The sequence below is a fragment of the Rhamphochromis longiceps genome, linkage group LG13, assembly GCF_057381845.1.
Source record: "Rhamphochromis longiceps isolate RC_006_pf linkage group LG13, R_longiceps_female_GT1.1, whole genome shotgun sequence".
NCBI classification, from domain to species: domain Eukaryota; kingdom Metazoa; phylum Chordata; class Actinopteri; order Cichliformes; family Cichlidae; genus Rhamphochromis; species Rhamphochromis longiceps.
Window position 1 is genome coordinate 1,882,335 of NC_140569.1, and position 21,053 is coordinate 1,903,387.

Here is a 21,053-nt window from a genome sequence, read left to right on the forward strand (position 1 = left end):
TGATGTTGTTCCAACCTTAAATAAATAAAAGCACACAGACCGATGTGAACGTTTACTGTTTATTTCTGTGTATTTACATCATCATTGCTTAATTGCACAGTTTGAGATTTCAGACTATAAATATGCTGAATTTAAGATGACATGAAGAAATAAAATAAAATCATTTAAAAGTTGGATCCATTGGTAACGAGAGAAAACCGCCCTCAGTGTCTCGGCGTCTTTCTTCCTCCAATCAGCAGCGGCACTGACTGCCGCACTGCTCCTGATTGGAGCAGAGCCTTCACCTGTACGTGACACCCCGCCCACCTCCCTCCTAATTCTTCTACTTCTTCTTCTCCTCCTGTCTCTGCTTTCTGTACGCTTCGTGGGCCTCTATGATCTCCTTGACAACGGACGGGTCGTCCAAAGTCGACACGTCGCCGAGATCCTCAGTTGTTTCCATGGCAACCTTCCTCAGGATCCGCCTCATGATCTTACCTGAGCGGGTCTTCGGCAGCCGCGTCACCACCTGACAGACAAGAGTGGCAAACTGAGCTCTGATTGGACGACATAGCTGAACGCCAGCAAATAATGTGATCAATAATATAATCAACCGACAAATTACAAATGAAGAAGAAGAAAAACGTTTTGGTTTTGTAAAATGGACCGAAGCAGGAAACAATCAGAATATATGAATGTAAATATTCCAGATCACAGCTAAATATTTATGTAAATCTTCCTGTTTGTTGTTGTTTCTGGTACTTCCTGTTTCCTGCTGAGGGGTGTGGAGGCGAGTTCAGACACACACTGACCAGGAAGTGCTCGGGGACGGCGTATTTGGCGATCTTGGTGGCGACGAGGTCTCTGAGCTGCTGCAGCACGGCGGGAGCGTCATCACTGAGGTCCTCCTTTAAAACCACGAAGGCAAAAGGCACTGAGGGCGCGCACACACACACACACACACACACACACACACACACACACACACACACACACACACACACACACACACACACACACACTCTCAGTGTAAACTTCGACAAACATCTGGAATCAGACCTAAATCTTCTGACTGGACAGTTGCACTGCCCCTCAGCACTCTGACTTGTTTCTCTACGTTTCTGACTCTGCCTGCAGACTCAGTGACGGCCCAGCAGGGGGCAGCAGAGTCTCATGCGCTTGATGTCATCATCATTAATAAAACCAATCAGGCTTTTTCATCTCTCCCCTTCCTTCCCTCCTTCCTCGTGTCCTTACCTTCTCCTTTGATGTCATGTGGGATTCCTATGACAGCTGTTTCTGGAACAGCTGGATGTTCGTCCTGCAGGGAAGAGCACATGCGTGTCAGCTGCTCGAAATCACAAATATTGAAGATGCACCTGTGGTATCCATATCAATCTCCTACGTCGCCTCGTTCTCGACTGATGGCTTCCACGTGATTTTCAGAAAACTTGACCTGTGACCTTGACCTCGGGGTCAGATCCTTCAAAATCCTTCAAATGTGCTCAAAGGTTTAAAGAGAGTAATACTTGGCACGTTTCTGAGGCCTGTGTGCGTCTCACCAGAGCGTCCTCGATCTCAGCCGTGCCGAGGCGGTGACCGCTCACATTGATGACATCATCCATGCGGCCCGTTATCTGGTAGAAACCGTCCTCTGAGCGGTAGGCTCCATCGCCGCTGAAGTAAAACCCTGAAATAAAAAAACGCGGCTCTCAGACGGTGACTCTACAAAACTACAGACGGCCAGGGTTTACGCTGTAGCACTGACCAGGATACGGTTTGAAATACGTGTCGACGAATCTCTGGTGGTCGCCGTAGATGCTCCGAGCAATCCCCGGCCATGGCTGACTGATGCACAGCGCTCCGGTGATGTCGTTACCTGACAGCTGCTCGCCCTGGTCAACAACAACACAACAGCAGGACACACAAACTGATGACAGAGGCCAGTTTAAAAGCAGCTGATAACATGTGCTTCTTTGCAGTCTATGCAGTTTTATTTCTCACAGCCAAAGAAGAAGGAAGTCAAATCTCGGCTCACCCTCAAAACTGAAAAGAGCCACACTTTAAAAAAACTAAAAACAACAAACATCACAACAAGCAGTTTGGTCAGTCTACAAGCTCTTGACATCGTTCAAAGAAGGTTAACAGACCGAAGACCACTCAAGTTATTTTTATTTGAATTATTTCCATTTCTCAACCTCAAACCTGCAGTTTCTCTAACCTCCAGCAGAGGCAGGAGTGATCCCCACAGACTCCCATGGTTACAGCCTGATACAGGAACCTGTTTTTTACTGTATGAAGGACTAAAGTTTGCATTATTAGGGGCGTGGCCTCTCTGACTAACAGGTGGATGCTAGCTCCACCCTGAACTGGACCCGTGGAGCGTGTCTGTGCTGCTGGAGACTTTTTAATGTTATTGAACAATTTCCAGTAAACAACTCAGACACTCAGAAAATAGGGAACGGGTCCCCTCCAGTTCATTCTGCTCTCTAACGTCTCACGTCTCCACCCTGACAGCGACGCCACTGTAAGTGGTCCGGTTAAATCCCGGACAACCAGCGGCTAAACTCTGAGAGGATTGGAGTGAAAGTGACCTCGAGGATGAGGAGCTGAAGGAGGTCTAATCTAATTGAGTCCTCTCTGATGAAAAACCCTCAACATCCGCAGATTACGCCTCTTTAACGAGTGGATAATTAATTTGGAGACGTGGCGATCGGAGTCCGAAAGTCTGTTAATCAAAGCAAACAGATGCTGCGGCGCCGTCTTAATGGAGAGATTAAAGAGAGGGTGTCACTGGAAGGCTCGTCCATCTGAAGGTCTGAGCGCGGTTAATGAGACGCAGGATTGATGTGAGGCTGCAAACAGCTTCATCAGCAGGTCCGTCTCTGAACAGCTGCTTCATTCAGTACGTAATGATGCTTCCTGCTCCTCTCTGACTCTGACGGGACCATTGGCTCCAACATGGACTTCCTGTTTCATCATTAAAACGTTCGCTGAGGTCAGAGGTCACTCACAGGATGCTCACAGATGATCAGACCTGCGGAGCTGCCCCCTGCTGCTCATTGCAAACAGTTTTATCGTCACGCTTCATCTGAATCGATTCTGTTCTTTGTATGATGCTTCGAGTTCTGAAGGTCAACCGGGGTCACAGGTCACAGGTTCATGGGGCTCACGATGAGCCCACCTTAACCTCTTTGTTTGGGTTCTTAAAGACGCTTCCCCTCTCATGCCAGATTCCTCCAGGTATGCAACCTGTAGTGTTGTCACCTCAGAGGTGGTCCCGAGACCCCCTCCCAGGTGACTGAGCCCCGACTCACACCTGGACCCATATGACCCTAACAGCTCCTCCCAGGCTGGAACACTGAAGTCTGTGTTTTATTTATCTGCCGCGTGACCCTTCAGCTCGTCACGCGTGCTCGTCTGATCGTTTCATTATAAGTGAGAGTTTCATGATAATCGCCCGTTTGAATTGTATTAGGCTGAACGTTAGCATGACTGGGGGCGTGGCCTCTTTGCCTGCCGGATGCATGGCAGTGTTAAGTCAACACAGGTACAATATAAAGAGCAGAGACAGCAGCTCACCTTCTCTCCCATCAGGACGGGCTGGATACCAAAAAACGGCCTCATGGCCATCGCTGGAACGATGGGCGCTCCTTCGTCAGCCGGGCGTGGGGCGATGCAGACTCCGCCGGTCTCTGGGGGGGACAGAAACATCACGCCGCTGTGAGGTTATCACAGAGGACACTGCTGATGCGTTCCATGCTTTCTACCCCCCGCCACCACCAGATGGCCTCAGAGGTCGCCTCTGACTGCAGCTTTAATTTCCTTTAATTTCTTAATTTATTGGGATTTTCCTCCTTTTAAGAGTCAGAAGCAGCTGGCAGAGAGTTTAAAGTCCGATTTAAAAACACACTCTCGGACACTCGGTGTCGTGATTGTCGAGGAATTAGGTCACACGCGCCCTGCTGTCGGTGATCCTGCACCGTCTCATCCCGGGGGGGGGGGGGGTTTCTGTGAGGCTGCAGGGGGGGTCGGGGCATAAAGTGTGCAGGATTTGATCTTAATTCATTTTCTGCAGAGCTGCAGATGTTCCGCTGCTAATCGTTCAAATTAGGGTAAAGGCTTCACTAAAGAGAGAATCAGACGGACTTAGAGTCGGATCAGCGCCACAAACAAAGAGACCAGAAAACTTCCAGGAATTAAACCCGACCGCCGACTCCACAGCAAACACCCAGGCACGCTGTTTTTAATTGAATTTGGTAACGTTTCCGTGAAATCAACGGTTGTGGAGCCGTCAGTGAAACAGTCAGCGAATTTCGTCCTCGTAAACCGAGCTGAAGGAATCAGTTCAGACGCTCTACGAATGACTTTCTGAGTTCTTGGAAATGAAACTTAATAATAAAGCTAGCGCATGTTTTCTAAATGTGTGAGCAACGATGCGATCAAGAATATTTCCAGTGTTTGTTGTCATAATTTCAGGACCCGCAGACGCTGCTCACACCTTCAAATCGTCGATTCAAACTGTAAATAAACAACGTGCCGTTTCCCTCTAAACCCTTGTGCAGCGAACGCCTCGGCTGTGACAGGGAACGCCCACTCGGCACACCTGTGTGTGCGACCTGGCCAGACCAGCCCTGCCTCTGGGCCGTCGAGCAGCAGAGACACACCTGAGCCCCATCGTTCTGCTGCTTCTCACAGCTGAGCTTAGGTAAGACTGAAGGCTTTATTTTTGCTACTGATCATTTTTATGAACCAACCAAAGGCCTGGAAACCCTGGCGCTATCGTTCATCGACGATTAGAAATCATGCAAAAGTCAGGTGAGCACTCGCTGATAACAGTGTGTGGCTGAGTCTCACCTGTCTGCCACCAGGTGTCCACTAAAGGGCACCGCCCCTCTCCCACAACACTGTGAAACCAGTGCCAGGCCTCGTGGTTAATGGGCTCTCCCACTGTAAACGCACACACACACACGTTAGTACTTCTAAGTTTAATAATGAAACTCAGGTTATAAAACTAACTTTGTTGACATGTAGTGCGTAGATATTTCTCCCCAGAACACTCAGATCTGATATTTTGGCTGAAATCTGATAAAACCGTCCAACCTGATCCGAGCGTCCTCAGAGACGAGCGGTCGTACTTCTTCACCCAGCTCTCGCTGTACTTCAGAAGCAGTCGCAAAGCTGTCGGAGCGCCGTAAAACTGGCTGATCCTCAGACGCTCGACGGTTTCCCAGTACCTGCCTGAAGGAACCACAGAAACGAACATGTGGAAATATGAAATACAGAATACACGACATGCTTTCAGCTCAGTCACATGACGTTTCAGTCACATGACGTTTCAGTCACATGACTGAGCTGAAAACATGCCGAGTATTAAAACTTTGTTTGAAACAGAGACACCAAACACCTGCAGTCAAAACCCAGGGGTAAAAAATCCACAGTAGTCTAACATTCATCACTCCATTAACATCCATCCATCCATCTGCCCGCCATCCATCCATCCATCCATCCATCCATCCATCCAACCATCCATCCATCCACCCATCATCCATCCACCCATCATCCATCCATCCATCCGTCCATCATCCATCTGCACGCCATCCATCCATCCATCCATATTCCAAATGTCCTTCTCCCCAGAAGCTCCTCCTCAGAGATCCTGATGTGTTCCCAGGCCAGATGAGATGCCTGAACCCCTGATGTGTGAACCACCGCAGCCGACAACCAAAGAGACCAGTACAGAGGAGCCGTTGTTCTACTCCAAGGCTCTCCCCGTTCATCATCTGACCAGGACGCCTCCTCGCTGATTTCCAATGGGCATCCCCAACAGGAATTAAAACTGCAGAAATACCCTGAAAGATTATGTATCGCACCTGGATACTGGAGCACCTCAGGGTCTTTACCTTACAACACCCTTCAGGTGAGTATTGTGATTTTATGCTATATAAATTAAATAAAATGTATTTAAAATAATTAAGAGGAATATAAACCACAGCTGGGGATTAAATGTCTGGAGTACTTACTAACACTTACACTTACTTCTGCACCTATCAAACAAGACCACAACATGACTATAAAATCACATTCACCTTGTGGCGCCTCTTTGAGGTCACAGATGTTTGAGAAAACAGAGGAAGTACGGTAATAAAACAATGGAGGTGCGATAAGCTGCCTGTGCAGGTAATAAAACACCTTTAATGAGTCACTAAAGCCTAGAACACCTGGTTGTACTTCCTTGAGGTCACCTGTGAGGAGAGGGCGGAGCTTCATGAGCTTCACGTGTTACTCTTACCTGGATTTGGATAAACAGGTGTGCTCTCAAACAGGACGGTGGTGGCGCCGTTGCACAGCGGGCCATACACCACGTAGCTGTGTCCCGTAATCCAGCCGACGTCTGCCACGCAGCCGAACACGTCGCCGTCCCGGTAATCAAACACGTGCTGTAACAATAAGGTCGGGGAAACCTGCAGTCAGCTGAGACTGAAGAAGTCACCTGGATGAGTGACGAAACGTTTCTCCCACAAAACGCTACGTCCAGATGAACACAATCAACTTTTGGAGAATAAAGAATAAAGGATAATAGACACATTTGTTCTGTCATTTATGAGTAAATTTGGCACTTTTGGTGCTCCACATATAAACTGAGTGTGACACATTAAATGAAAAGTGTTTGTAGCTGAGCGGCTGAAGCAGCTGATCTGAAGCGTTTCAACCACAAACACCCCCCCCTCCCCGATACACACACACATTAGTGCTCGTCGCTCCTTTTTCACATAAATCAGCTTTTGCTCTGTTTCACATCCAAACAACCAGCGAGCCAAAAACTCTGAGCCGCTAAGCAGCTTTAGAAATTAGCACTGATAAATATTTGGCAGACATGGAGGGGTGTGTGTGTGTGTGTGTGTGTGTGTGTGTGTGTGTGTGTGTGTGTGTGTGTGTGGGGGGGGGGGGGGGGGGGGTGTTATGTTTATATTCAATCATGAACAACAACATCAGGTCATCATGTGACACATGCAGAGGAAGCGGATGTCTCAATAAAGGCTAATTTAAAGCTTTTCAGAGGCAGGCTCGCTCTTCATCATCACCCTCTTCTTCCTCCTCGCCGGTGAGGCCTGTTATGTAATTGCTCTGCTTTGTCTTCAAGGACACAAACAGCCCATTCAAAAACACGAAACTTTATCAAACGTCCTGCCAGAGGAGGGTGAGGGAGGGAGGAGAACCCCCCCTGCCCCCCCCCACTGAGAACAACGTCTCAGTTATTCTCAACTCTGCAAACATCGTTAGAACAAGTTTCAAATCGCTGACATAGAAATCATGCCTGCAGCCAATCAAAAGTTGGCACCTGACGCCAGAGAGGAGAACCTGCACTGACCTCTGCACCTGAACTCTGCCCTAAAGATTTTTGCCCTGGAAATATGAAATATCGTTCTCCTGCTGACGTTCCTCAGAACCTCCATACAGAACATTTTAGGAAGAGGACGAGTACCTGGAGTGTCAGGGATGCGTACAGCAGGTATCCCGCCTGTGTGTGGACGACGCCCTTCGGTTTGCCCGTGCTGCCCGACGTGTAGAGCAGGAAGAGGAGGTCCTCGCTGTCGAGAGCCTCGGGGGCACAGACGGCCGGCTGAGAGGACATCGCCTGCAACACGACACGGAGCTCAAACGCTGATCAACAATTCAATATTCAGATTGTATCGATAAAGTATCGATCTCACCTCCTCCAGCTGGACGTCCCTCTCTCCCATCACCACCGGCGTCTCAGTCCTCTGACAGACGAAGACGTGCTGGACGGAGGGACAGGTCTTTACCGCGGCGTCCACGGTGGCTTTGAGCTGGATGACCCGGCCTCCTCTCACACCTTCATTAAAGGTGATCACAGCTTTACAGCCAGCTGGAGAGCAGCAGAGGGACAGTTTGTCATGATTTAATGATGAAGTGGAGTTCCTCAGGGCTCAACCCCAGGTCCTCTTTCATTTCACTTTATTGCTTCTTTTAAAAGTTTCCCCGCGGTCACACTCAGGAGAATCAGTAAAGTCAGAGATCACTCCCAGGTGTTTGACATGTGACGTCACCTGATCTGTTACCTGAGGAGCACACACTGAGCACTTCTTCTTCTCTTGTATGACTTTAGAAACTCACTTTTCACTCGTCAAATGTTGTTATTCATTAACAGACGTTCCTCTGAGGGGTATTACAGTTAATCTGCTTTATGAATGGACTGTGAGTGTGTGTGTCACAGACACTGTTTGTGTGTCTGACGTTGTGAGCTGCCTCATTTTGTTTTTGTGGAATTTCATCTCATTTGAAAGTTTTATAGTTGAATCCGAGCCCTGAGCTGCTTCACAGATGTTGGTTGTAGAGAAAGTTTGATCCTGTCAGCTTTAAAATGTTCATTATTGTCACGATTACTAATATCATAATTCTCTGAATGTTTACATTTAAATGTGTTTTTGTGTCCGACAGTGAAAATCTGTCAACAGGAAGTCAAACTGTGGCTGAAAACGATCCAGAGTCAACCTTTGAACTGCATAAAAATATAAGAGTCTGGTGATAAAACGTTGCTGCGTCTGTGCCAGAGGTCGGAGGGCAGGTTGGCTCTGACTAAAGCGAGTGTGTTCTGCTGCTGGTTTTGGTTCATGTGAAGAAACTGTTGAAGTCCAGACAAACTTCCGCTCTCAGCTCACAATCTGCAGATAATCCCAGATTTAATGCAAAGGAGCATCAAATATGCAATAACAGAAAGTTGCACTGCCCTGTTTGCGCTTATTCAGCCATCAGCCACAGAGGACGCTGGAAGGAGGCAGGGATTGGCTGAAAAAATATGTTTTGGTAAATTTACCAGCAGCATGAGTCTGACGAGGATTTGCTTCTTAAATCTGCACCAAGAAAAAAAACAGAAATAACTGCAGAAACTCAGAGAAACCCTAAAAAGATTCAGAGGACAGAAGAATCGCTGGTTTCCTCATTTCCTGCTGCTGTCGGTTCAAACGACCGTTGGGTTTTATTGCTACTCCTGAAACGCCACGCTTCACTGATTTGTTTCCAAAACACATCCCTGGACGGTGAGGCTGACCTCCACGTCCCTGAACCCTCCGCCTGCTGTCAGACCAGACGCACCACAAGCTAAAAATGACTCTGTGTGATTCTGCGGGAATCGAACAGTCAGAGCTTTAAATGTTCAGTCTTTGTGAGAGATTAGATCGCACAGAGAGCGTGGGGGACTGACATGCAGGAAATGGTCTGGCAGCATACAGGTCACCTGTTCAGCCAGGTGAGGTTCAGCAGCAGCCCACAGGGTAAAGGTTTAACATGACTCCATGTGTGAAATACAGCAGCGGATCTAGGATGCCCTCGGGAGCTTTGAATTAGGGTCTCATACGGTTTATTACCCGTGATCATCCCATGGTCACCGGTGAGCGGTGCAGGAGTCGACAACAATATAGACGCTAGGAGACCGACACTCGTACCGCTCGCTCTGATGGAAGGATCGAGGGAAGCTCAGGGTTCAGTCTCTAACCCTAGCCATACCCCGCCTCCTGACAGGGAACTTTTACCTATTTGGCATCATCGACAAATATGTGACCACAAAGGAACCGTGAGGCTGAAGAGACGCGATCTGAACGGGAACATGTTCTAGTTCATGAAGCTCTGTTGGTCTCACACACAGCCCGACGCGACTCATCACCTGCTTTGTTTCAGGTGCGTTCCACGTTCCTGCTGCGAACTTCTTCTCTGGTTTCTTCTTTGTTCAGTGACTGAATGTGGAGCAAACGACGCATCATCAGGAACCATCTCTGTGGTGATGAAGATGATGACCTCTGCCCACAGCAGAGGTCACATGATGACTTCATGCACTGCAGGCGTGCTTACACCGACGTTTCTAATAATGAGGTGTTTGAGATTTTCCTCGAGTGGCTGAGGAAAGGTCGCGATCCGGCCTTTCAAGCTGTGCTCCACATGCGTGCAGGTTAGTGACATCCATAGCTGGACTGGCCAGCAGCCCACCGGGCATTTGCCCGGTGGGCTGCTGGCGATTTTTTGTTTTTATGGGCCGATGGATTTTTTTTTTTTTTTTTTATGAAGGGTATATATAATGAAAGGTGTTGGATTGGCCAATTGGTCATGAGCGACTCTGGGCTGGACCAATTACAGCCGAGGAGGCCGGATGCACCCGCCCCCTTGTTTAGCAATCACGTGATTTTCGCGCATTGCATGCCGGGAACTCGTGGCAAAACAATCCAAGTACCGCATCAAATGCAAGCATTTGCAGCACCGCAAAACGTTCATTCTCCGGTTCCAATACCTTCTTGTTTTTTCTTTGCCGCACAAAAAAGGAATGTACAAAACAAAAGGAGAACAATGCCGGTCCGTACAAAGACAGACTCGACGAAAAGACAAAGAAAAGATACGAGGAAAAAATCAAAGGAGTGAAAGGGTCAGACCCTTACGAGCACACAGCGTGCTGCCCAACTTTCACCACGCTCATATTTATAATCATACGGTTCTTGGAGTGAGTGCACACACTCATGAAGTTTAGTAACTTCAGGTCACTGCAACAAGCCCAGGTACAGTTTACCGACGGATGGGTGCAGGACCTTGAAATGCACCGTGTAGAACGAAAGACCATCGTACGAACAAAGGTAAGTTTACCGGTCTCACAAATCGTCATCATAAATACACATTCGTTAACCGTTTATTAATATAACCTTTGAGCTCAACGGTAATTAATTAGTAGTAGAAATAATTTCTGGTAGCATCACAGAAATGTAGCAGTGACAATAATACTGTATGCTGTAATCGTACTGGACAATTAGTGATACAAAACAACTGTTTTATCCTGTGAATAAAAGTACATGTTTTTGTCAATGTACCATAATAACAGAAGCGAAACGCAATATTGTGTCAGGACAATTCACTATTTATGCACAATAAATAAAGGAGCATAGCGACAATTTCTGTTCAGCGCCAGACTTGCTTGTAACCTATATCACCAATTATGTTAAGAAAAATTACGTATTAACTACAACAGCAGACTGACCTCTGTGGAAATGCTTGGAGCAGACTAACCTGTGAGCTGGAGTGTTCTGAGACGTTATATTTGGTATATCCAGACCATCCGTCGGCTCTTACTTCGGAAACATGGCTTAAAACATTTCTCTTCAACGACGTAATCCGATTAAAAAAAAACGATCGGCTTCCCGTGGCTGTCATGCGACCGGCTGTTGCAGTTAATAATACAACAGCTTCTTGCCATTTTTTGTTTCTTTTTATCGCTGTGTAACTGAGTTCAATTGAAAGCCTGCGTGCGCTAGTACCTCTTGCCACAAGTTCCCAGAATCCTTTGCGGTTTTACCCCTGAATGACGTCACATTTTCAATCTTTATCCTGGTGGGCCGGTCTCTAGTCAAAATGCCCGGGCCGATTTTTTGTCCCAGTCCAGCCTTGGTGACATCTATCAGGTTTCCTCTGGTCTGTGGAACAGGTAAGGACTGCTGAATCTGTAAGTTTGCTCAGAGGAATCGTGCAGTGCGTTCTTGGTTCATGTTGTGGATCAAATCATTACTCCCTCAGTGTGTCAGCGTTCCTAACATGAATGAATGAAGCACCTTTACATGTCTGTTTGTTGGTGATCTGCACCTGCTGAAACAACTTTAACATCCATTTTCACCTCACCTCCTCAAAGCTCATCTTTCCTTAGAGACCCAAAGAATTCATCATAATGAAAATATCAATAACAACAATGACTTCTGTGTGTTTCGTCTCTTTGGCAGGAATGAATTTTCTGAGGGGCTGACATCAGAGGGCTGATGATGATGATGAAAGAGGTGTACTCACCATCTTGGATCCTTCCTGCTAGAGCATCAGAGCTGAATCCGGCAAACACCACGGTGTGCACCGCGCCGATACGGGCACACGCCAACATGGCTGCCACCGCCAGCGGAGACACGGGCATATAAATGGCCACTCGGTCACCTTTGTTGATCCCGTGACTCTTCAGGGCGTTGGCAAGGCGGCAAGTTGTCTCCAGCAGCTCCCTGCAGGTCAGACAGAGTGAGGATGATGAAGGTGGCTGATTATTTCCAGCTTTGTGTATTTATTCTCAAAGGGAAGAGTGGCTTTGCATGACTCGTAGTTTGAAATAATCCTTCTTTGTCTGAGTTCATCATACGTCTAAAACCAGCTGCTTTAGCTCCTCCCCTTACATGAAACAGGACTAATCAGACAGCAGGACATGGGAGGAAACAATTAACAGCTGGTGAGAACCATCACCTGATGAGAGCTGAACCTGTGTCATGTTCAATGGCGCCACTCCGTGCATACCTGTGCTTGGTGTGGCTGTGTCAATGTCACCTCCAAAACACTAGTTGGCAGTGGAGTTCCTGTCTTCAGAAAGGATATCAGAAGGAGAGGCTGGAAACGGGAGATAACTAACTTGGAGGCACCTAACCAAAGGCCAATCAGTCACCACAGGCTATTACATTTGCAGACAGGTGTAGGTTAGGGTGGTGCAGGTTCAGGTGTGGCTACGACATAACGAAGGAGTATGACTCCCACCGTGACCGTTCTGAAAGCTGAACCTGTAAATTCGAGTGCAGCACCCTAAAAATATCCGGTCTTTAAGTGATGACGTATGAACCCTGGGTCCAAACTGCTCTGTTTATTAAGGCTGTTGTGTTTTTAACATGTTTTCATGTTTTGTATCTTGTTCTGTTTAATCTGAACAAGCCACTAAAAACAGTCAGTGATCACTGTCGGCCTCTGTTTTTATCACCACTGTTCATTTTAAAGCTCAGTTTTAAACCCTTATGATGTAACTACAGCCCAGCCCATGCAGCAGTATATGAATGACTAACCTCGTATTGTGGATGGATTATCTCAGTTGTTCTCCTGACTGAAGTTTGGTCCGTTTACAGCATCCTGCCATGCGATTGCATTTGTCCCTAACCATCAGGAACCTTCACGTTAACTTTTATCAAGTGGAAAATTGTTAGCGTTCATCCTCCAGCTTCACTGTGTTTATGCTAACATAGCTGTGTCGCTAGCGGTCACGTAGCACATCATTATCTACCAGCTAGCCCAACTTCAGTAACCCTACAGACGTCACTGCTGTTTACTTTTCTGTCTTCCTTTATGTTGAAAGTGACAGCAGAGCTGTACGTTTTAACTTTTCATAAAGAACATGCTATATCATGTTTAGGTGGAAACTAGCGAGCTAACGTCCTGCTAACTTCTATCCATCCATCGATCCATTTTCTTCTGCTTCTCCGGGGCCGGGTCGCGGGGGCAGCAGCCCAAGCAGAGAAGCCCAGACCTCCCTTTCCCCAGCCACCTCCTGCGTCCGGAGTGAGGCGGGAAAGAAAGTGCGAGAGAGAGGGTGAGAGAAAAAAAAAACCCCACTGCTCGCATCATTCACTTCAAAGAGTGAACGAGTCGGCTCTCAGAGCCGTTTCGTTCGCGACCAACACATCACTAGTCGCAGGACGTTTTGGGACACAGCTCTAGAGTCATTGTGGTTACTTCCTGTTTTACTTTGAAGGTTAATCTTCTGTTGTGCATCCTTCTAGTTTTACATCCTGCCTGGTGTTTCTTGCTGTGTAATCTTTGTTCACTTCGAGATGATGTTATTCCAGTTGGACTTTGCTGTGTTTGGATTTGGTTATCTCCTTTGGTTAGCTCCCATGCTGTTGGCGGAGAGACTCTAAGCTGAATATATCAATCAGACCATCACAGCTGTAACTGAAACCCTGCAAAGTGAAGCTGCTGACAGCTGAGGTTTCTGGAGCCAGGTGAAGATGCACAGCAGAAACACCTGCTCCACCTTTACGTTGCTCCAACACCTCTGTGGCTTTGCTGCGTGCTGATAAGATAAAGAGCGGTGTCATCTGCATAGAGGGAGGTCATGGCTTGATTTCTATCAGTACAGCTGATTAAATGATAACAGGTGTTCTTACCTGTAGGTGACCTTCACCTCAGTGCCGGGTTCATCTTGTTCCCAGATCAGAGCCACTCGGTCCGGATGTTTTTCCACGTGGACATCCAGGCAGTTCACTGACAGACAGACAGCGACTCAAACTGAAGCTTCAACAAACTAAACTTTTTATCAAACATAAAAATCAGATTCAGATCACACAGTGCTCACACAGATTTACACAGATCTGTGAACAACATCTGAGAGTCATGGGTCTTTGTTTTTGTAGAAAATGTTTCAGATCTTTGAGTTCAGCTCATGATAAATGGGAGCAAAAATAAAAGTGTTGAGTTTTTGTTCAGCACCAGGAGAATAAGCTTTAAACATTTCATGCACTGTCCCAGTATCTCCGATCATTTCCAGGTCCCTTGTTATCATTTAGCAGACTGGTGACTCCAAACGTGAGCAGAAACAGCACAAAGTGAACCTTTTAAAGCCAAAAATACAAACGTGTCACAGACAAGGCAGCTGCAAAAACTCGAGGCTGGACACAAATGAGGACGGCAAACAGAGACAACGGCACGGGGAGACTGAGCCTATTTATACAAGAGACCCAAAGAAAACCCAGAACCAACACAAAACAGGACGGCACTGACCACAGAGACCCAAAACCCCCACAAGGGAAGGCTGCGAACTACAGGGAATAAACCCTGGAAATACGCGGAGCTAAAGAGCAGTGACGAATGTGGAAATCAAACTCAACTAAAACCAGAGCAGAACGCAAGTTCACAACCTCAGAACTCTCTAACGCTCTACGACCTGAGGCACCTGTTAGTCAAAGAGGCCACACCCCTAATAGTCAGTCCTACATGCTACACCTGTAGAGGTGTTATGGGGGTAAATTATCTACAGAAACCAGAAATGTTTGTGTATCAGGCTGTGAATATGTTGACTCACCGCTGCCTCTGCTGGACACTAGAAAAACTGCAGGTTTAAGGCTTTCTTTTTCAGCCCTGGATGGCTCAATGCAGCTCCAGAATTCAGAATCCAGAATTCCTCCTCACGGCTGCTTAGTCCCGTCAGCAGCTACAGGAACGTCTGATGGAGGTCTGAAGGTTACGCACTGATAGATTTACAGACCGGTCTGACTCTGAGTGCTCCCAGAGTCTCAGAGATGGTGTTTGTGGTGAAAATCACACCGCCAATATTTCACTTTGCTCACTTTGCTTCTGGATTTTAAGCCACGGAGGTGGATTTCATACAGAAACTGACTGAATAAAATACGATTAATTCTACTAAGCAAACGTTTGAAGCTGAGGAAACAAATGTTTCTCTTCATTGTTTAATAATCTTTAAGAAGACAGGATTCAAGCCAGTGTGCCAAACATCATCACACTCCTATATTTACTCGTTTTATCTCATCAGGTTTCAGTTTATCGTGAAACCTTCAAATCCTGCAGCTGCACCTGTGTCCTCTATCCCTCGTGTTTTGTGGCGTCAGCATCTCTCAGATCCTCTAATGATTAATTCTGTATCTGATGCAAAGTGCTGCAAACACATCGTGTGATGCAGAGCGTCTTCATTTATGTTCTGATTGAACATTAATCTGAAAATGGGCTTAAACCTGCAGATCCTGTCACGCAGCAGCTTTACAAAGTCATTTATGTAACAAAGAGCAGGAACAGAAAAGAAAAGCATCCAATCAGATTGGAGAGAAATCCTCCAGCCGGCATTATTGGAATATTATTGGATTATTATTGGATTATTATTGGATTATCATGAGAGAGAGAAAAACAACAGAGGAGGATAAAGAGAGAAACGCAGTCAGGTCACACCCTGCAGAGAGGCAGATACTCAGTAAACCATTAGTATTGTAATTACTCACAGCACTGTCTCAGTTACTTACTGTCATGTGTTTACACACTAACATGCACACAGTAAGATAACATATGAAACTTCCAGTCTGATCGCTGACTCTTATTTAACCCAATAAACAAACAGTCCACTGACTAAATCTTGATTTCTATCAAATCGTATCAATAAAGATCAACAAGCACAGCAGTGACAGCAACAATAACCTCTGCTGCAAACACTGAAGCAGAAACATCTGAACATCAGAAACAGCCAGCTCCTCCCCCTGCCCCTGCAGGTGTGTTACTGATCAGGTGAAGTGGCTTTATTGTAATTTTGACCGTGTGCAGTGGTTCAGTACACAGTGAACTGAGACAGAGTTCCTCCAACACCCTGGTGCAGACAATCAGCACGGGACTGCATGAAGTGCAAATGTGCAAAACCACAACAACAGTGCAACATTAGACACAAGCGTGCAATAGAAATGTGCAAAAGACTGAGCAGAATGTAACTGTGTCAGTCCAGTCACGGAGTGTTCAGGAGTCTGACGATTTGGGGGAAGAAGCTGTTCCTCGGTGAGGGGTGTGTGGCGTCCTCCATGATGCTGGTGGCTTTGCAGATGGAGCAGGTGTGATAGGTGTCTGTGATGGAGGGAAGAGAGGCTCCAATGATCTTCTCAGCTGCGCTCACTATCCGTTGTAGAGCATTGTGATCCGATACGGTGCAGTTACCATTCAGACAGTGATGCAGCTGCTCAGGACGCTCTCGATAGTCGCTCTGCAGAAGGTGGTGAGAATGGCAGGAGGGAGATGGGCTTCCCTCAGCTTCCTCAGGAAGTAGAGACGCTGCTGGGGCTTCTTAGTTATGGAGCTGGTGTTGAGGGACCAGGAGAGGTTCTCTACCAGGTGGACACCAAGAAATCTGGTGCTCTTGACGACCTCCGCAGAGGATCCATCGATGTTCAGTGGACAGTGATCTCTCCGTGCTTTCCTGAAGTCAACAATCATCTCTTTTGTTTTGTCCACATTCAGAGACAGGTTGTTGACTCGACACCAGTCCGTCAGCTGTTGCGCCTCCTCTCTGTATGCTGACTCGTTCTTGCTGATGAGATCCACCACAGTCGCTCAGTGTGGTGGTGTTGGAGATGCTGTTGATCCAGATTGTCTGAGGCCTCTGCGTCAGGATCCAGGTGCAGAGAGAGGTGTTCAGGCCCAGCAGGCTCAGTTTAACAATCAGGTGCTGAGGAATGATTGTGCTGAAGTCTATGAACAGCATTCATCAGGTGTCTTATTGACAGGTGTATTACTGACATGTGGGCTTGAGCTGAGCTTCAGGGGTCACCAGTTTCTGCAGTTATGGTCTGAAACATAATCAGGTGACAGTAAAGGTGACCTTTGACCTGTTGAATATAAAACGGCACCACTTGAGGGTATGATCCGGTTTGGATGAAGTCCAGGTGAGTGTGTGCAGAATCAGAGGCCGAACTGAGAGCTCTCGCTGTGTTATCAGCCATGCACATTCCTCCAGACCACGCCTCCTCCTTGTGCCAACAGCTCATTATCAGCTCAGTCAGCAGCAGTGGCTCCGCCCAGCGACATGGAAGTAATGGGTGTGGTAAAAAAACGGAAACAAACGACCACATGAGGAGATGTGCGTATTCATAAAAAGGTGAATACATGATGAGAAGCCTGCGGCACAGGACTGAACTTTGCCTTCATTTTATGATCATTATATGTACTCACATGCATTAACACAGAAACAGACACGCCCACATGATCGCTAACATGCGTTTGTTTAAAAGGATTCATTCATGTGCAAAAACACATGACTGTCTGCATGAATAAAGTTTGGTCTGAAAGCAGAGCCATTATTAACCTTTAAATGTGTTTCGGTCCGAGCCACAGAACAAACGGACACATTTCTGAATGACGTCTGGTGAGTTTTTTCTGGCCTCATTAGGAGCCGCCGTACAAACACTCAGACGGGCCAGAGCTTTAAACTGTGACTGATCAGCAACAAAAGAACACCCCCATCACACCCCCACCATCATTACACCAGCAGCTCCGACTGTGAGACTGTGAGGTTTCAAACTGAGCTCAGGCCTCAATGATCAAACTGCGTGACAACAAAACCTTCATTTAGCCTCTTCATCAGAGCTGCAGACCCACAGAGTCCTTTACATTTCCTGCAGGCTTTATTTTTTCACTAAAGCATCAAACACAGTCCAGAGAAAATCAAGGTACAAAACTACTGACTTATACTTAATCAGATAAAACATTTAAACACATCAGTAAATGTACTTAAAGCAAGCAAGCAATTTATTTATATAGCACTTTCAGATCAGCCCCCAGCTGAACACAAAGTGCTGAACACTTGACATGCCAAAAGTGATACATCGAACATGTTAAAGAATAAGAAAAAATAATAATAATAATATTAATATATGTATTAAAATGGAAAATAAAATGATTATTAAAATGTCATTTAAAATAATAAAATTAGCACAAATAGCAAAAACAATAATAAAATAGCATAGAAAATGACGATGAGCATTACATTTAAAACAATAAAATCAGGGTCAGACTGTGTCATAAGCCAAGGAGTAAAAACAGAAGGGCTGCTAGCTGCAGCAGCACCGTTGTTACTGATTGATGGGAGATTAGTGTGGAAACAGCGGAAGTTAAAAAAGGTGAAAATCTGACTGAAGTTTGGCTCCGTTCGGCTTTTTCTTCATTACAAACTTTGACTGAAGCGCACAAACAGCCGCGCACACAGGCGAGTAAAATCAGGCACATTTTGAATGAAGTCTGGTGCAGACACTGGCTCCCCGCACAGAGTTCAGGGCTCCTGCGCTCAGTATCGATCACTGATTAATAACAGTTATCAGCGTGTTATTGACTGGCACGCGCAGGAAACGTGACCGACTCTCCGACAGCGGGAAGTTTGACTGAGCACGACGGAGGAACTCGGATTAAATATCGGGATCGATCAGGTTATTGATCGACGGGAAACTCACCGGACACGTTGAGCTTTCCTCCCAGGAACCAGCCGATCCTCCCGCTGCTCAGGTCGCAATCCCGGACCCGGTGGAACGGTTCCACCCAGCGGAGCCTGTCGGCGGCGGCGGCCCCCCAGAACCGATCCGGGTCCGTGACGGAGAGGCGGTACAGGTCCCCGTGGGAGAGCCGGGACAGCTCGGTGCTCCAGGTCCCGGGGGCAGGAGCGTGAGGCTGGTAGGACAGACACCTGCTGGGTCCCGGAGCCCTGCGGCGGCTCAGCGCGGCCCAGAAGAGCCCGGACCCCCTGCTGCGCGCGGCCATGGCGATCCTGAGCGGTCAGCTGTGAGACCGGAACACCTCCGCTCCTCAGAGCCGGCCCCTCGGCCCTCCCACCCCTCAGGTGTGTCCAGGTGCAGCAGGTATGGAGGAACAGTAGTGCCGAGTTTCGGTGCTCCAGCATCCGTTATGAACATAATTATACCTGAAGTCTGAGTTTTGGATTGAAGAGTTAAAATGAAATTCTGAACTTATTTTTGTAAAAAAAATTAAATAAAAAATGAATTCACTCATTATTACTTATTATTTTAGAGAGTTTGTCTCATATTTATTCAGAAACATGTAATAAAAATATGTTTGCATTTTTAATCCCGTAATGATGTTTTTTATATTACATTTAAATTAAAGTCAGAACGTCAACTTTAATCTTTCTGTGAAGGTTCTCAGTCATCCAGGTCATCGTAGTCAAAGGAGCTTGCAAAGAAAAGCGTCTGGACTTCTTTAAGTTACTTGAAGACGTTTCACCTCTCATCCGAGAAGCTTCTTCAGAGGTGAAACGTCTTCAAGTAACTTAAAGAAGTCCAGACGCTTTTCTTTGCAAGCTCCTTTGTCAACTTTAATCTGCTCGTGTTCACTTTTTATTGTCACATTTATTTATTAAACTACAAACAATTTCCTGTCTTGTCTTCTTATTGTTAACGGTTACATCACTTCCTTTGTGAACATAAAGAAACCATTTAAATTTGAACTAAGGTGTCCCCGGCTGAGCGTCCTCATGAAGCCGCCCGCTCACATTAAAACCTGCAGATATTTAAAAGTGATGGCACGCCTGTAAAGGCACGCACTGTGCGAGCAGTTTGGGTGTTTTGCATTTCTAAAGGAGGCTCTGTGAGCCGAGTGTCCACAGATGTGGAAAAACCTGCGGCACAGAAACAAGCAGAGCGTGCAAAACACAACTTCCTTTCTGCGTGTTTTATTAAAATGTCAGAGCGAGGTCTGAAGATCGCACACAAGACCAAACGCGTCAAACAGGAAGGCCGTTTGTCATCGAGTGCGTGAGGTCGTACTTCAGACTCAGTTTTAGCTAAAGGAAGGAGGTGATTTGTCTTTCAGCCGGCGATGAGCACGAGGACGCTGAAGAGAAGCTGCTGGATTTGTACAAAATGAAATGTCTGCAGTGGACAGATATCCATGGTTACAGCCTCGACCAATAAGGAGCACGGATGCTGTATCACAGGATGGCTGGTCAGCTGCGCAAACATCTACTGTAATCTGCACATTTCCACTTTTTTTATTCTCAGAATTTTCTTTATGTCTTTATGTTTATAAAGAGACGAGCTGAAACACGAGGCTTTCAAAGATTAGAGACAGGAAGTTACCGCCGAGTGTTTCCTGTGTGGATAACAACAGTAAAACATGACAAAAGACACGATTAATCTGACGTAAACAGCTGATTCCCGCTGTCAGCGACACTTCAGCTTTAACCCTGTGAGCATCTGAGCACCTGACCAGCTCGCCGACGTCCACGTTAAATCTGCGGCTCCTCGCATGCCTGTCAGCCAATAAGCTGTCACAATTATTAGCCCGCATCGAAACTGGGATTAACAGCTGCAGCTCTGACACGCTGACATGGAAAACATGGCGGTCTTTAACAGGTAAACAGAGACAACAGTAGCAATCAGCGGTCGCCACGGTGATTAAACTGTTCAAACACAAAGGGTCAGGATTATCTGCTGATTGGATCCTTTAATCTCACCTCTGTTCAGCTGGAAAACAGCTGGATTACATGAGCAGCTATCACAGAGGGGCACGGCCGACACAACAGAGGTCAAAGGTCACAAAGCAGGACAACTGGTCAGACGGGAAAACTCCAGGCGCTCTATTCTGAAAGTGCAGAGGAAGTCTGTGTGTATGTGGGCTGGAATCAGACTGTATATAAAGAACAGTCATTCACCTGTCAAAGAGGCCACGCCCCAAATAATGCAAACGTCATTCTTCATTTATATTGAAATTCGGCATGGCGATCATTTCTGATCTGA

General features: G+C 46.7%; 1 protein-coding gene across 1 annotated transcript; it reads right to left on the minus strand.

Moving 5' to 3' along the window:
- Window positions 1-45: 45 nt before the first annotated feature.
- Window positions 46-20,968, minus strand: LOC146654992 (acetyl-coenzyme A synthetase 2-like, mitochondrial). Its single transcript, XM_085429016.1, has 14 exons — window positions 18,756-20,968; window positions 13,932-14,028; window positions 11,815-12,014; window positions 7,695-7,870; window positions 7,466-7,618; window positions 6,272-6,419; window positions 5,083-5,220; window positions 4,837-4,929; window positions 3,562-3,674; window positions 1,748-1,874; window positions 1,542-1,669; window positions 1,237-1,300; window positions 792-913; window positions 46-508 (listed from the first exon to the last, which is right to left on the minus strand). The coding sequence occupies exons 1-14, from the start codon at window positions 19,057-19,059 to the stop codon at window positions 323-325; spliced, it is 2,049 nt and encodes a 682-aa protein (XP_085285142.1). The 5' UTR covers window positions 19,060-20,968; the 3' UTR covers window positions 46-322.
- Between the last annotated feature and the right edge of the window lie 85 nt (window positions 20,969-21,053).

Bases quoted from the DNA above. Each gene is read 5' to 3' on its own strand.
- LOC146654992 (XM_085429016.1), bottom strand. From the start codon at position 19,059: ATGGCCGCGCGCAGCAGGGGGTCCGGGCTCTTCTGGGCCGCGCTGAGC. The intron at 7,871-11,814 runs GTGAGTACACCT...GCTGCTCTCCAG, and splicing joins AGCAGGAAGGATCCAAGATG to CTGGCTGTAAAGCTGTGATC. The intron at 914-1,236 runs GTAAGGACACGA...GCGCGCCCTCAG, and splicing joins ACATGACATCAAAGGAGAAG to TGCCTTTTGCCTTCGTGGTT.